At 40.2% G+C, this 16,405-nt stretch overlaps 1 protein-coding gene across 1 annotated transcript; it reads right to left on the bottom strand.

Moving 5' to 3' along the window:
• Positions 1–1,756: 1,756 nt before the first annotated feature.
• LOC138972482 (uncharacterized) lies at positions 1,757–16,185 on the bottom strand. Its single transcript, XM_070345112.1, has 7 exons — positions 15,428–16,185; positions 8,003–8,341; positions 7,007–7,063; positions 5,868–5,921; positions 3,613–3,783; positions 3,035–3,208; positions 1,757–2,477 (listed from the first exon to the last, which is right to left on the bottom strand). The coding sequence occupies exons 1-7, from the start codon at positions 15,498–15,500 to the stop codon at positions 2,302–2,304; spliced, it is 1,044 nt and encodes a 347-aa protein (XP_070201213.1). The 5' UTR covers positions 15,501–16,185; the 3' UTR covers positions 1,757–2,301.
• Between the last annotated feature and the right edge of the window lie 220 nt (positions 16,186–16,405).

The following is a 16,405-nucleotide window of genomic DNA, read 5'->3' as shown; positions in this document are numbered from 1 at the left end:
TCTTATCCCATAATCTCCATATCAAATCCATGAGTTTGGTTGTTTACTAAATCCAAATATAACGATCAGTGCAGAGAAACTCGCTTTAGATCTCTTATGAGTGCAAGCAAACTTCCAAGGCAAGTAACTCTCGTACTCTGTCTAGCGATAAGAGTAGTTCCCCTTCCAAATTTTCTGAACTGAGTTGCTTGGACAAAAGACTGCAATCCGACAGTTAGTTTTCGACAATATTTCATTTTTTAAACAGATCACACGCAACCAAGTGCACACATCTCATCAATTTAAAGAACATACAGCGGTTTCATACGTTATTTTGCCCCAGAAAACTGAACTTCATACAGTTTTTAACGTTGGAACACGGGTGCAAAAGTTCGTATGCTAGTCCCATTCGAAGAAAGAACATTTCCTAAGCAATACTAAAACATGAACAGAACACACACTATCTGCCTTTACCGCCACAGCAGAATAACAACATAACTGTGTACTATATTTTAGTCCAAAACAGGGAAACTGACAAGAAGTGTTGACAGAATTGAATGATTTCCCCTGAACTATACAACCGCGCATTATTCAATCGCCTGCGCAGGTAGACTGGTCGAGTGAATAGGATTCGATCAAACTTTCGCACAAAAACTCCTCTTTTCTTTCAATAACTGAAGAAAAGAAGAATAAAGAGGTTACATACCTCGTCTCAGTGATTATTAAAAATAATGGTCTCAGTTCGCGGTCATGAAAAAGCTCGCTGAAGCTCGCATTTTTTATGATCCGCGAACTTCGACTATTATTTGTAATAATCACTGAGACTCGGCATGTAACCTCTACCTATCTAGCCCTACTTTTTTGACTGTCTACTTTATGACTGTTCGACACGAATATTGCACAGGTGTCATTTTCAACTTATATCGTCTTTTCATTAAACAGCACAATCCCTGTTTATAGCTTAACAGTATATACCTGATTAGACAGCCAACTAGACAGAGAATATAAATACGAAAGTGTATTGCTATTGACTAAAGCCATCACAATCAAGATAAGAATAGCTCAACTTAATAGAAATGAACTCATATTTTGCAAAGTTAACTATTAAATCTGCTTATCTGGATTTCAACACTCGTGCAGTATTGAATTCGTGCGACAGTGGTATATGTACTTTATACGATTTTCTTCTTTACGTTTGCAAAAAAAGACACATTTTACTTTCCTGTGCTAATGCATAACAGAACTTCATGTCATTTCATTTCATTTACCTTCATTTTACGTTATGATCCCAAATGCAGGGACATTCGGATCGTTTCCTCTCAGTGGAAAGCTAGCAGCAACAAGAGTCGCGCTATCCAGGTGAGTGCGTGTGTTTAGATGTAATAAGTCACCTGCACTTGTGTCAGAATGACTGAGGTCTTTTACGTGAGACTGTGCTGACACGGGGTGGTACATGGATACCGTATCTGAGACTACACAAGTCCAGTGATCTACTAATTGAGTTACCCGGTCCCCTTCTCGACTGTTGATAGGGGTGAACGACTAAACTAAAGCGAGATCTAGCACATCCAAAAACAGCCGGTTAATCAAAATGCTTTATTTATTAAATACAAGTTGAAGAGGAACAGTACAAACCGATCATTGTTTTTAAAGACACCCAATCAACCGAGGCGCAAACAACCAATCAGATTCATTCTTAGTACTTGGAAAAAAACAACTGTCTGTGTCCACAATCATAAAACCAGACGTGACCAAAGCCCAAACAGAACAAAGGCAATCTTTTTGGGGATACCAAGGTGGTTTAATCCCTTTGATCGAGCGGCGATAAGGTTGCTCGATAAACTTTTCGAAATCATGTAATATGGTTGCTTGAGGAGTCTGGACCATAATCATTGGCATTGTTCACATAGTGTAACGGCAAGTTCACCAAACGAAAACACTTATTAGACGTTCTTTTTACAGAAATATTGAAAATGGTTTGCAAACAAACGTGCGAATTTTCTCTATTTGAGGGTGTCGTTTGTATCCACGTTTTTCAGAGAAATATAACAACACTGGCACAATCGAGCATCGAATATTGTACTACAGCATAGTGGGAGAGTAACTGCCAGTTCTGATACAAACAAAGTCAAGTAAGAACGAGCATGACTTTGACAACAGTTGTTTCGGATCTTCACCACACAATGATGTCGCATTGTAATGCCTTATAAGGCATTATTAAAGGGGTTCTCAAGTTTGGCAGGGACTGGTTTTCTTGATTGACTTGTTCCCCCGGACCGATGGGTATCCTGTGTGCTCTCCATCTTCTGTGAGGGATGAAGATTATGTTGCAGTTGCAGGTTCAACGCTTTTGCTAGCAGATGCGACGGGATGGAGGTAGTCTTCAGACATGGAGCTGTCAGACGAGGGACAGGCGATGTGATGCAGGCAGTCATCTGACATGCTGCTGTCTGACACTGGAGAGGAGTCAAGCGTTGTCAGGACCTTGTTTGATAAGCCTGCAGAAACATTGTATTTTAGTAATTATACCTCATGCTACGATCTCACGGTCTACGTTGTGCAAAGGCTTCAGCACATATGCATATCATACCCTATTAATCTTCGAAGCCGGTTAAAAATTACGATTTCTGATGATATGTTATTTGGTCGGGAGATGTATGTTTCTCCTCGGACCCGGGTTTCATGGAGTGAGCTTTTCAAGTTCATTACTGTACGGCAGAAAAAAAAGGGAATTCGTTCAAGTGGAGTGATACCCTTATCCCATTTAGAAAACCCTGAGCAGATTTGATAAACCATGGTGAGAAGAATCGTCTGAACTGAAGGACCGTGACTTTATCGCACACACACACACACACACACACACACACACACACACACACACACACACACACACACACGACTGCCATAACCAGCCATTCAGGCTAACTCTCCCATTCAGCGTTTTCTTAGATAAGCTTTTAATTACAACACAACAACAACATCGTTCCAGTCTTTGTCTTCATAAAATGGTACTCTGAATTACTTTATCCCGATAACCCCAAGACTCGATTCATACTTGGATCAGTTTCGCAAGGAATCTCAGCATAGTCAGCATAGTCGCTAACATGTGCACTGACAAAGGTAGGCCTGTCAGGAAGAGGTGGAGGCTGGTCACAGATCATCACGCTGTCACCTGCTGCACGTCTCACGCTGTGAGGGGCAGGGGGAGGGGGCAGCTTTCCTGATCTGCCTGGAAAAATGGCAAAATACTGAGTGCAGAGATTGTTCCTAACTTACTTATTACTTTAGGTACGTCTGGGCAACATTTGACTAAATGTATGAAGTAAGTTTCAATTGTAATAAAAATGCAACATATTATTACAATAACACAATCTGAAAAAGATATGGTTCAACCGTCCAAACAAATTACAGAAAGAGAAGACCAGAAATGACTCTTAGATTTTAAAAGACATAGACAATCAAGGCAAAACATTATGCATCCTTTAACCACTTCCCTCCCTTGCAGTTTTTTTCTCGGTTTCAGTTTCCATTGGAACAACACATCAAATTTCGATACCAGGCATATTTCTTTGATAAGGAAGTAATTCCTTATTTAATCTGACCCCCAAAATGATTTATAATAATTACATTTACCTCCGACTCTCCTTTTCCTCATTACTGCATTGAAGACAATGGAAAGGCCAACAAGGAAAAGCAAGCCACATCCGATGGAACCCAGCATTACGACCAGTCGCTGATCTGGCAGCACTCTAGCTGGCGCGAGGGCGAAAGACGTGTAATTTTCTCCATCCCCAAATGTCGTCACTAATTACCAGAACAAAACAAAAGTTAGTCAAACCAAGGCAAAAATACCTCGATATTTCAAAGTAGCATTAGTCAGACAGGGAAGTTTCGTCTGGCTGCAATAAATTAGTAGTTTATAGTATTGTAAAATGTTCAGTGTTAATAATGTTCCCACCAGTAATGAATATAATTGACTGAACAAAGATTTTCAATCCACATGACTCGATCTGACCTGTCGTTTAGAACATCAATTGTCGGAAGAACACTACACCGCCTCCCCCCCCCCCCCTTTAAGTAGACTTGCCATTGTTATGACCTGACCATATATTAAATTTACCATTGACATCAAAAGACAAGTTTTCGTTTTTACATTTAGTCAAGTTTTGACTAAATGTTTTAACATAGAGGCCAGAGGGGGAATCGAAACGAGGGTCGTGGTGTATGTGTGTGCGTGTGTGTGTGCGTGCGTGCGTGCGTGTAGAGCGATTCAGACCAAACTACTGGACCGATCTTTATGAAAATTGACATGAGAGTTCCTGGGAATAATATCCCCGAACGTTTTTTTTTCTTTTTTTGATAAATACCTTTGATGACGTCATATCCGGCTTTTTGTAAAAGTTGAGGCGGCACTGTCACGCCCTCATTTTTCAATCAAATTGATTGGAATTTTGGCCAAGCAATCTTCGACGAAGCCCGGACTTCGGTATTGCATTTCAGCTTGGTGGCTTAAAAATTAAATAATGACTTTGGTCATTAAAAATCTGAAAATTGTAAAACAAAATTTTTTTTTTATAAAACGATCCCAATTTACGTTCATCTTATTCTCCATCATTTTCTGATTCTAAAAACATATAAATATGTTATATTTGGATTAAAAACAAGCTCTGAAAATTAAAAATATAAAAATTATAATCAAAACTAAATTGTCGAAATCAATTTAAAAACATTTTCATCTTATTCCTTGTCGGTTCCTGATTCCAAAAACATATAGATATGATATGTTTGGATTAAAAACAAGCTCAGAAAGTTAAAACGAAGAGAGGTACAGAAAAGCATGCTATCCTTCTAAGCGCAACTACTACCCCGCTCTTCTTGTCAATTTCACTGCCTTTGCCATGAGCGGTGGACTGACGATGCTACGGGTATACGGTCTTGCTGCGTTGCATTGCGTTCAGTTTCATTCTGTGAGTTCGACAGCTACTTGACTAAATGTTGCATTTTCGCCTTACGCGACTTGTTTTTGGGTACCATCCTTTCGGATATAGAAACGTTGCTAAAAATATCACGGGAATGAATATTACCCAATATTGACGGACTGTGTGATGATATCTTCTGCTATGGTCTGTTGAGACAGTGATATCAAAATCGAGACCGGAGGTCGAGATTTTGATATCACTGTCGAAACAGACCAATAGCAGAAGATATCATCACACAATCAGTCAATGTTAGATATATTGCAAATTCTCTGGACATGTTATATTTACTGTAAAGAAATTACAAAAGTATTTCTCAGTTTTGGCTGTTCCATATCCCTCCCTCTGATTATTATTTCTTTTTGTTCACTCTTTTCTTGTACTTTTCAGTATTTCAAAATGTCTTTTCTTTCAAAAAGTCTTTAGTCACTTGCTCAACTAAATTCTGGGATCATTACATTTTCATATATATTTGTTTGTTTTTAAATTTAGGTGTTTTTGTTTTTGAAGTGGGGAAGCAATAAAGAGGTCGTCGATATCAAAACTGATATCGACGGAAATGTCGTCGATATCACTTTTGCACTGAGCTCAGTTTTGCCCAATTGACCAATGGAAATCCACGTAACATATGGAATAGCAATATTGCAACATACAGAGACAGAGACAGAGACAGAGACACACAGACACAGACACAGACAAAGACATACGCGCACACACACACACACACACACACACACACACACACACACACACACACACACACACGCACATGATCACACATACACAAACACACAACACACACACACACTGACACACACCGACACACACACACACACACACACAAGAACACTCACACACACACACACACACACACACACACACACACACACACACACACACACACACACTTACCGTCCAACGAGCTTGTCAAGTCAGATGCTACTGTAACGGGTGTTGGTGCTAGACCTGAACAGTTTACAAGACAAGTGTATACAATCGAAATATGATCAACATTAAAGAAGTTGGTTTTACGCTGAGATGGCAGCCACACATATTTCATACGTTTCTTCCCAACGTTTATACAGGGTGACCCAAAACAAAGAGTACCCAAACAAACTTGAATAACTTTGTCAATTTTAACTTTTTTTGTTTCTTTTTTGAGGTGAGTCAAGCTAATCCACTGCATGGTTGGATGAAATAAAAGCTGTTCTCACAATGAACTATACTAATGATCAACGGACGTTTTGCATGGAGACCTATTGTCGCACAAAATCATACAGAGATGTGCAAGTACAGTTCCAGAGACACTTCGGTCAGCGCGATTTCTATCTTTGGGGGTTCCTGAAAGACAACGTCTAAAGGAACAACCCACAGACATTCACAGAACTCAAGAGAGCCATTACAACAACCATTCGCGGAATCTCGCAACAGGAGTGTGTGCGGGTGATTGATAACTTTGCGCGGCGAGTTCAAGTTTGCCTGCAGCGGCGCGGAGGCCATTTGGAGCATGTTCTGTAGAATGAGCATAACTTTCCTGAAAGACAAGCTAGAACGCTAACATTTTCTGTGCAAATCATGCAGAGGCTACTTGTGTGTGTAAATAAATTGTATGAAGATTGCTTTATTTTTGTTCAATTTATGACGTTTTGTTTGGGTACTCTTTTTTGGGGGGTCACTCTGTACATTGCTTATGCACTATACACATTTGAAAACGCTTCACAGGAAAACACAAAGAAACAGAGAGACCCGTAACATCCCATACTCACACTGACACATACACTCTAACGCAAACATACATACACAAACTCGTACACTCAGCAACAACAACAATAAATAGAACAACAATGCACATTTGGAATTAATTAAAACAGTTAATAGCATTCGGTAATGCTACAATTTGTGTTTGGAAATCTAGTACGGAGGTAGATGCACATACACAAACATTACACGCAGAGGCATGTATACACACATTTAAACAGTAACAATAAATAAAACATAACAACAGAGAACAAGGACCATAATCAATAAAAAGTAAAATTAGCGTCTGCTACCAGAAGAGTTTGTGTTTGGAAATCCAGAAGGTACGGAGGTAGATGTTTTAGCACAATCTGAAACAATGAACAAGCAAACAAATGTCATCTCTATCATCGGCATATTAGACTTCTCAAGACGATACGAGCCAAGTCAAGACATGACAAGACAAGACAAGACAAGACAAGACAAGACAAGACAAGACCGGACAAAACATGACAAGACAAATATATTGTTCTGAGGATTGTCACATTTCCATGGGCAAATAGAAGAGACAAGGAAAAGAATGAAACATACACAAACAACCTCATGAAGGTATATATACTTATATGTACACAATAACTGCTCTACACAAACACAAACAGTTAAATAGATTCACTTACGGAAGTAATTAAAAACACACACGCCCTTGGGAAAATGCAGTATCAAAACTTGTGTTATATAATGAAACACATGTTCTATGGACACAAATAAGCATAATATCTAGCAAAGACTTGTTTTTAAATGTATTGAGACTCATCAGGAGTCTAACTAATGGCTAAACGCGATTCAATGAGTTCTAACTTTGGATTTGAGAAAGCAAACTTTTCATTTGGCTTGTTTTGGAATTTTGAGGAAAAAGCACGCTCTGCACGACCAGAGATGAGTTTGTGAATGCACACGTCTTCATGTTTAAGCCTAAATCATTTAATGTAATGGCAGAATACCCAAGCATTATAACGTGTCTCCGTGTTGACTATCACCGAGTTTTTACTGTTAATATTTTCTTGTATGTCGACATATTTACTAAATATTGTGATATTGCTTCAGGCGATTTTTATTTCAATTCTTCTCCAGAAAAAACCCTCACATTTTTGAGTAAAGAAGAGAGTAAAAACAATATCATAATTTAGTTAAACTTCAGAGACACAGATATACAGAAATGCAGATCGACAGACTGGCAAACAGATGGATAGGCCAAACTACCGACAGTCGACACTACAAACAGATATACACTATAAACTTGGGGTACTTACCCTCTGGGTGTAGCTTCACAGTTGTATGAAACTTGTCACCATCGCTCAGCACGCCCATTAGCAACAGATCTTCAATATATGAGCTGGTCATTTGTTTTGTGACAAAGAATATGCCCGTGTCGTTATTGCAAGCGCACCCTACAGCAGAACTGCATTTGTAGCCATTGAACCATATTATGCAAAATGGAGGAGCCAAACCTGGTGTAGAACCTTTGAACACTTTTACAAATTCGACGTCGTCTTCGAAATGTGCACATCCGACGTGAATACTGGCTGCAACTGTGAAGTTGCATCCTTTTTCGTCTTTTTCAAACGCGCTGTTTACCTGTAAAGACACACCTGGGAAGGAAGATGGTTTAAACATAATTATCATACTCTTTTGTTCAGAGTGCAGAGATACCAAGTAAAAGGGTGCGTTTTTATGTTGATGGCGTTTCCTGAATAGTGTGGTTTACAATCATGCCCATAAAATCTCGTGTTTTTGCAGGAGAGGATGTTTACGTGTATGACCGTTTCTACCCCGCCATTCAGGCAGCCATACGCCGACTTCGGGAGAAGCATGCTGTGTATTTTCGTGTTTCTATAACCCACCGAACTATGACATGGATCACAGGATCTGTTCCGTGCGCACTAGGTCTTGTGTTTGTGTGTACACACGAAGGGGGATAAGGCACTAGCAGGTCTGCAAATAAGTTGACCTGGGAGATCGGACAAATCTCCACCCTTAGCCAACCAGTCAGCCGCGGCCGGGATTTGAACTCACGACCTTCCAATTAGGAGACAGATCTCTTATCCACTACGCCACTGCGCCCGTCGCATGACATACATTGAATGATTAAGAAAAATAAACATTACATGCTTGTACTCACGTTTTTTTTATATGTAACGTCCTAAACATGATTTGGTATAGATATCCGACGAAAAGTATACAGCAGTATAACACATAATGTTACATTTCTGCAAACCTACTCAAGATGTGTATTGACATCGACACTCATTTTGACTGAAAGTTCATAAGAGTTGTGTTAATGTCAGTTGCAATTAGTTTTGTCATTGTATTTAGCCGATATATTGATGGCTGTAAAACGCAACATACATGGCCGTTTTGTTTAGTGAACTATAACAGATAACGTAGGTACTTGTGTTTTTATTGATGTAAAACAACCGATTTAAGTGATAGTTGCTTTTGAAAAAAACGAATGGAAAGCAAACACATTGTAGTTGAGCTCTCACGGCAAAGCCATTAGGGGCATGTTATGGACTGGGTGGCCGAGTGGTAACGCACTTGCGCTCGGAAGCGAGAGGTTGCGAGTTCGACCCTGGGTCAGGGCGGCGCAGGATACATGCGTGCGAGCATGAATGTGTGTGCCTGACTTTTTCTTTTCCGAAGAAAATTATTACGTGCCTTGCACACCCTCCCTATTTATTCTCACAAGTCTTATTTTTAAACTTTTATAACAGAGCGTGGTCCTGAGTTTTAACCCTTTTTCTTATAAAAAATATACTCAAATTAAAGATTATGTTTTTAATGGCCCCTCCCCATGAAGGTGAAGAGAGGCTGTACATATTCTTAGAAAGGATCTTAACGTATACCTTTTAATATATCCAACCCCGCCCCCTATATATATAGAGAGAGTGGGTCCCGGGTCTCAGCCATCAGGGTCTGGCTGCTTGGTCTGGCCCTTCTCCTTTCCTCCCTTGCTCCCCGGTTTTTTTTTTTTTAATTTTTATTTTTTTTTGCACATAACCCAGATCATGTTCTTAAAAGGCCAAACATATTTGCCTATAGGACAATAATATATGTTGATAAGATGGGTCAGGGCGTTAGCAATTTTCTCCCCCCTTTCCTAACCTAGGTGGTGGGTTCAAGTGCTAGTCTTTCGGATGAGACAAAAAACCGAGGTCCCTTCGTGTACACTACATTGGGGTGTGCACGTTAAAGATTCCACGATTGACAAAAGGGTCTTTCCTGGCAAAATTGGATAGGCATAGATAAAAAATGTCCACCAAAATACCCGTGTGACTTGGAATAATAGGCCGTGAAAAGTAGGATATGCGCCGAAATGGCTGCGATCTGTTGGTCGATGTGAATGCGTGATGTATTGTGTAAAAAATTCCATCTCACACGGCATAAATACATCCCTGCGCCTTGAGTCCGAGTCTGGAGATACGCGCGCGATATAAGACTTCATAATTATAATAATAATAATAATGTTCCCGGGTTTTAACCCGACTTTAGATGAGATACACAAGTGTATGCGTGTTTAGGTGGTATCTACCATCTGCACTTATGGCAGAATGACCGAGGTCTTTTACGTGCCACTGTGATGACACGGGGGTGGGAGATGGATACCGTCTCTGGGTCTACACATAAAGATGACCCGTGTCCGTCCCGGCCCGGATTCGAACCTGCGACCTTACGATTACAAGTCCAGTGCTCTACCACCTGAGTTACCCGGGCCCCCGTCGTTGACCAACCCCGGCGTTGAGTTTTTATGTTCATGCACCAGTAGATAGCACTCGGAAATAACATTTTGTTTTAAAATTTAACAAATGACCTCATTTTTCCAAATTGAAATACATATTAGAAACACACTACATCATTCAAATGATTAGGTTTTGGTTAGTGTTATTTTGCCTAATTGCTTTGGTTGTTTCCTTCCTTGTTTAACCCACGCAGGCCCGATTGCGTGAGAGAGTGGTTCGCGACTATTTTAAGAAAAAACAATGAATCTACTTTTTAATTACTTCCCTCAGTTTAATATGAATAGTTTGGAAAAAGGTCTGTTCCCGAAATTTCACGAGGAAGTAACTGATGGCTGAATTACTACAGCGGGACCCAGGACTACACCATGATTGATTGATTTCTGTTGCTTTTTGGGTCCAGCGGACCAATAGGCCAAATCAGGGCCCCACAAGTTTAACATTACACATATTTAAATTCAATTAATTTCAATAAACATAATAGGACTACATCATGCTTCTCAAGTTTCTCTTTGCAAAATAGCAGGGTTTTATTCGGTTTTGGGGTGTGGTTACGACACCTTAGACGAAGTCCATTTTTTTAGGGACTGTTTATTGCACTCTTCTATCGGAAACATACAACGACGCAAAAAAAGTAAAAGAAATTCGAGGTTAAAGGCAACACATTCTTCAGCTCAGTTGAGAAACGACACCAAATACGTTAAAGCGTCAATCATGCACCACAGACGGTAAGTTGACTTGCATCAGCGAAATGGACATGCTTGTTTTACAAAGATCACGTGCTTGAAACGGAGTGGCTCTAGAACCGACGAGTTGGTCATTTACTGACTAAGCCAACTTGATTCGACTGTCAGAATAAACCTTCCTTAAATCTCAGGGTTAAGCTTCACCGTGCTTCGTGGGTCGTGGACGACCCAGAGCCTTACAAAATCGTCTTCATCTCTGAAACTATTTGGAGTTTGTGCTTGAGGTTTCATGCTCCAATCACCATCAACCATCCAGTTGCCCAACTTTTAAAAGATTATTTTTGTAAACAAACAAATAAACGATGACGTAATTTGAACGACACAGTCCGGATGATTTGGGTCGTGGACGACCCATATAGAATTACGAACAGAATTGTACGTTGTTTATCCTTATTCGGATGGCGTGGGTCGTGTACGATCCATACTCTGCAAAAAGGCGGCAAAACGTGTATTCCTATTCAGATGGTGTGGGTCGTGTACGACCCATACTTTTTACGTTGAATCTTTCTTTGGAAAGTCGACCCATATCATCCGGACTGTGGGGTCCAACGCGTGATCCGGTGAAGGTTAAAGCAAACTCCGTGGTACGTGTGTAGCGCCTAGTGTTCCGTTATGTTGCATCCAAATCACAGGACACACTTTTTTTAATATTCTACATATGTTATTTATTTTTTTTGAAATTATTAACTTTCTACTGTTAGTTCCTTCTTCCTCTGCTTTCTTTTTTAGTTTGTTCCATTCATGTTCTGTTCCCCAAGCTTGTAGGTGGTTTGTGGAAGATGCAAGACAGGAGAACATATACCTTGTGCTTAAGACGTCGGTCTACAAAACAGCAATAACGGCGCTAGGAAAAGCTACAGCTTTTTTTTTAACTCGGGACAATATATTTGTCCGCCATGCTTGCTATTAAGAAACGCATACCTACTACTGTGGATTCTCCTAATTGACACGACCTTGGTTTCAGTACTCGCAAAACCACTACTAAACAAGTCCTTGTGTATAATAAAGAATAGCTTGGGAATAAGCTTTGGTAGTTCAAACTTCAAAAGTAAGCATTTGCTTTCAAGGTTCTCTTTTTCTTCTGAAGTATTCGGGCCCATGTGTTCCATTGCTTCACTAGCTGATGGCCATAGGTGTCCTAGGTTATGTAAGTTAATGAATGGTTATACATTAGAATAGAAGGCTTCGAAAATAAGTATTCTTAATAAAAGAAAAGCCATACTAGCACCAATGGTTATACTAATTAAGGAATACTTTATCATTCTAAAACGAAACGTTGACAGGAACTTTGTTGACAAGTCGCCTTTGGAGTAAATTGACAGTCAACAACTAATAATTAAAGGCACAGTAAGCCTCCCGTAAACCATCCCAGATACTGTTATTTTGTTTGTTTGTTTGTTTAACGCCCAGCCGACCACGAAGGGCCATATCAGGGCGGTGCTGCTTTGACATATAACGTGCGCCACACACAAGATAGAAGTCGCAGCACAGGCTTCATGTCTCACCCAGTCACATTATTCTGACACCGGACCAACCAGTCCTAGCACTAACCCCATAATGCCAGACGCCAGGCGGAGCAGCCACTAGATTGCCAATTTTAAAGTCTTAGGTATGACCCGGCCGGGGTTCGAACCCACGACCTCCCGATCACGGGGCAGACGCCTTACCACTAGGCCAACCGTGCCGGTCACAGATACTGTTAGGCTTTTACACACAATACAAACACCCTTTCATTAGAACACTCACCGCTTGAGAACATCCTAGGTGCCCTCCGTAAAGAGGGAGCAATTTTCAAGGAATGTATTTTTGCGTGGTTTATCTTACCCCTGAGCCATCGTGATCCAGTTTCCCTTTTTCACAATGTTGTCGTCAGTTTGTAATTCGCTGTGAGCTTATCTGCAATAGCACGTTATTATGTACCTCTGACTATGCACGAAACAAACGGCTGTGGTTCACAAGAACTCTAGCGATGGCTTTTGACTGTTCAGAGGAACTGGCGATAGCTATAAACCGTCGTCTGCTACGAAAACCACGACCTTGCGTGACCCTGCTTCTGGGCTTTTCTTTTTTCAACCTTTCAAAACTTCGAATTGTACTGATCTTGTCTTGATGAAAAAAGAATTATGTTATGATTTAAGAATGTTTGTGTAACAAGCTGTCAATTTATTATTTAGATTTTAAAAGTTAGGTCTAGCGCCAAAACGCACCACGGTCCGATTGTGTGAGGAGACAATCAGCAACATAAATTCTTTGAAAATTGCTCGCTCTTTACGTGAGGCACCTAGGATGTTCCCGTTCGGTGAGCGTTCAAATGGAAGGGTGTGTGTACTGTGTGTAAAAGCCTGACAGTATCTGTGATGGTTTACGGGAGGCTTACTGTGCCTTTAAGTAAAGAAAATTACAACTCAGCTTGCTTTTTACATTTAGTCAAGTTTTGACTAAATGTTTTAACATAGAGGGGGGAATCGAGACGAGGGTCGTGGTGTATGTGTGTGTGTGTGTGTGTGTGTGTGTGTGTGTGTGTGTGTGTGTGTGTGTGTGTGTGTGTGTGTCTGTGCGTGTGTGTGAGAGAGCGATTCAGACTAAACTACTGGACCGATCTTTATGAAATTTTACATGAGAGTTCCTGGGTATGATATCCCCAGTGTTTTTTTTCTCCATTTTTTCGATAAATGGCTTTGATGGCGTCATATCCGGCTTTTTGTAAAAGTTGAGGCGGCACTGTCACACCTTCATTTTTCAATCAAATTGATTGAAATTTTGGCCAAGCAATCTTTGACAAAGGCCGGACTTCGGTATTGCATTTCAGCATGGAGGCTTAAAAATTAATTGTGACTTTGGTCATTAAAAATCTGAAAATTGTAAATAAAATTTGTTATTTATCAAACGATCCAAAATTACCTTCATTTTATACTTCATCATGTTCAGATTCCAAAAACATATAAATATGTTATATTCGGATTAAAAACAAGCTCTGAAAATTACCAATATAAATATTATGATTAAAATCAAATGTCCGAAATCGTTTTAAAAACAATTTCATCTTATTCCTTGTCGGTTCCTGATTCCAAAAACATATAGATATGATATGTTTGGATTAAAAACACGCTCAGAAAGTTAAAGCGAAGAGAGGTACAGTAAAGCGTGCTATGCAGCACAGCGCAACCGCTACCGCGCTAAACAGACTCGTCACTTTCACTGTCTTTTGCACTACCGGCGGACTACGGTCATTGTGAACAAATGTAGTGCGTTCAATTTAATTATGTGAGTTCCACAGCTTGACTAAATGTAGTAATTTCGCCTTACGCGACTTGTTATCCATTACCGTTAATTTCTCTCGCACATTTTAAGACTGAGAATCAGCGCCTTGCTGAGCTATATCATAATTTGCCTTTCAAGCTCACATTATCTGCTCACATTTTTCTGTAAGTCAACATCGAAGTTATTTACATAGTCCGTTTTGTCAAACATTGACGTTCCGTCATTGGTTTTTTTAAGTTTGTTTCTAAGTATACATTTTGAAAAAATATGGCCTTACAGTGGTTTTTACTCATTTATCTGTGAGGAAAAACCCACTACGACGAAACAAACAATTCCTCACCATTGCATACACAAGGAAACGTTTGAATTAAACATATATATGAGAAGAAAGCGCAACCGACAATACTAATCAAATGTAACGTAAAATGGCAAGGGTGGATCTTGGGGGGGGGGGGGGTTACACGGGTTACGTAACCCCCCCACCCCCCAAAAAAAGAGGTAATTTATTGGCTCAGGATGCACCAGATAGCTCTATTTTGCTTCTTTGGATACAAAAAATTTCCGGGGGAGCATGCCCCCGGACCCCCCTAAAGGCTTAGGCGCCTTCGGCGCCGTCAACTTGTATCTTCGCAGTCATTTTGTAACCCCCCCCTCCAAAGTGAATTGATCCGCCCTTGAATGGTAATTTAGACGACACATTGCAAATGTCACACATTTATTGTCATATCAGTATTTAATCAAACTAAATGCAGGAGTAAAATCGTTAAAATAAAATGTATATCTTTGCATGCATTATTTTAAACAACAATTATTTTTTTCTCAGAGAAACACATCAGTCATGTTATTTGACATAATTAGCTCAGGTTACTTTTCAAAAATAAAGGCTAAACCCCCTTTTTCGACAGCACACTGTTGTGCGATAATGCATACTCACAAAGGGAATTGCCGGTAACGTCTTTATTAAACGTACAAAGCAGCAACAATTGAAGCATTTCAAAAATCTGCATCTTGCTCTTCACAGAAACAACTAATAGCGATGTGCTCCCTTTCAAGGTGTATTCTCCTTCTGGGTAACAGCTGCAACTATCTGAGTTGTGTAAAACTTTGATCTTCCTTGTCGTATACGTATATTGGGACTAGAAAATGTTGTTTCAATAAAAGCAAGCACAACGTTGCCAACTGGTGTTGCGGAAGTTTTTTTTACAGCAACAACAAACCAAAACCACGATCCCTCAAACGATTTTGACGTGTGTGTGTTTGTGTGTGTGTGTGTGTGTGTGTGTGTGTGTGTGTGCGTGCGTGTGTGTGTGTGTGTGCGTGTGTATATGTTTGCATGCGTGCGTGTGCGTCTGTACGTGTGTATATGCGTCCGCGTGTATGTGCGTGTGTATGTGCATGCGTGCGTGTGCGTCTGAGCGTGAGGGCTGGTGTGTGTGTGTTTCTGCGTGTGTATGTGGTTGTGCGTGTGTGCGCGCGTGCAAGTGCATGCGTGTGCGTGAGTGAGTGTGTGTGTGTGTGTGTGTGTGTGTGTGTGTGTGTGTGTGTGTGTGTGTGTGTGTGTGTGTGTGTGTGAACAAATCGGTACAACACATAAATGCATTGTTTGGAGAATCAATTGTCAGTCTCTGTCAAGTAATGTTCTCGTTTAGTTAAAACGCTGCTGTCGTGTTTAGTGCCCAGACAAGGTTCGGGGGGAAACTCTCATTAACACACTCAACTACACACGGAAGCGCACACTTGGAAAGGGATGTCTCAAAATCGGGCAATGCACAACAAACAATACAATTTAGTAACTTAAATGAGAACAAAAACAAATTCTGTACTTACGATGTTTCTGTAAAATTATAATAACAGCAAACAGATTCATCAATTCATGTTAAACCTCGAAGATAAAATACAATATCTGGTCACA

This window comes from Littorina saxatilis, linkage group LG8 (genome assembly GCF_037325665.1).
Source record: "Littorina saxatilis isolate snail1 linkage group LG8, US_GU_Lsax_2.0, whole genome shotgun sequence".
In the NCBI taxonomy this organism is placed as follows: Eukaryota; Metazoa; Mollusca; class Gastropoda; order Littorinimorpha; family Littorinidae; genus Littorina; species Littorina saxatilis.
Note: the sequence above shows the minus strand (reverse complement) of the source record. Positions and strands in the feature narration are given on the sequence as shown.

Bases quoted from the DNA above. Each gene is read 5' to 3' on its own strand.
- LOC138972482 (XM_070345112.1), bottom strand. From the start codon at position 15,500: ATGCAGATTTTTGAAATGCTTCAATTGTTGCTGCTTTGTACGTTTAAT. The intron at 8,342-15,427 runs GTGAGTATGCAT...CTTCCTTCCCAG, and splicing joins CGTTACCGGCAATTCCCTTT to GTGTGTCTTTACAGGTAAAC. The intron at 2,478-3,034 runs GTATGAATCGAG...ATGTTTCTGCAG, and splicing joins TCCTTGCGAAACTGATCCAA to GCTTATCAAACAAGGTCCTG.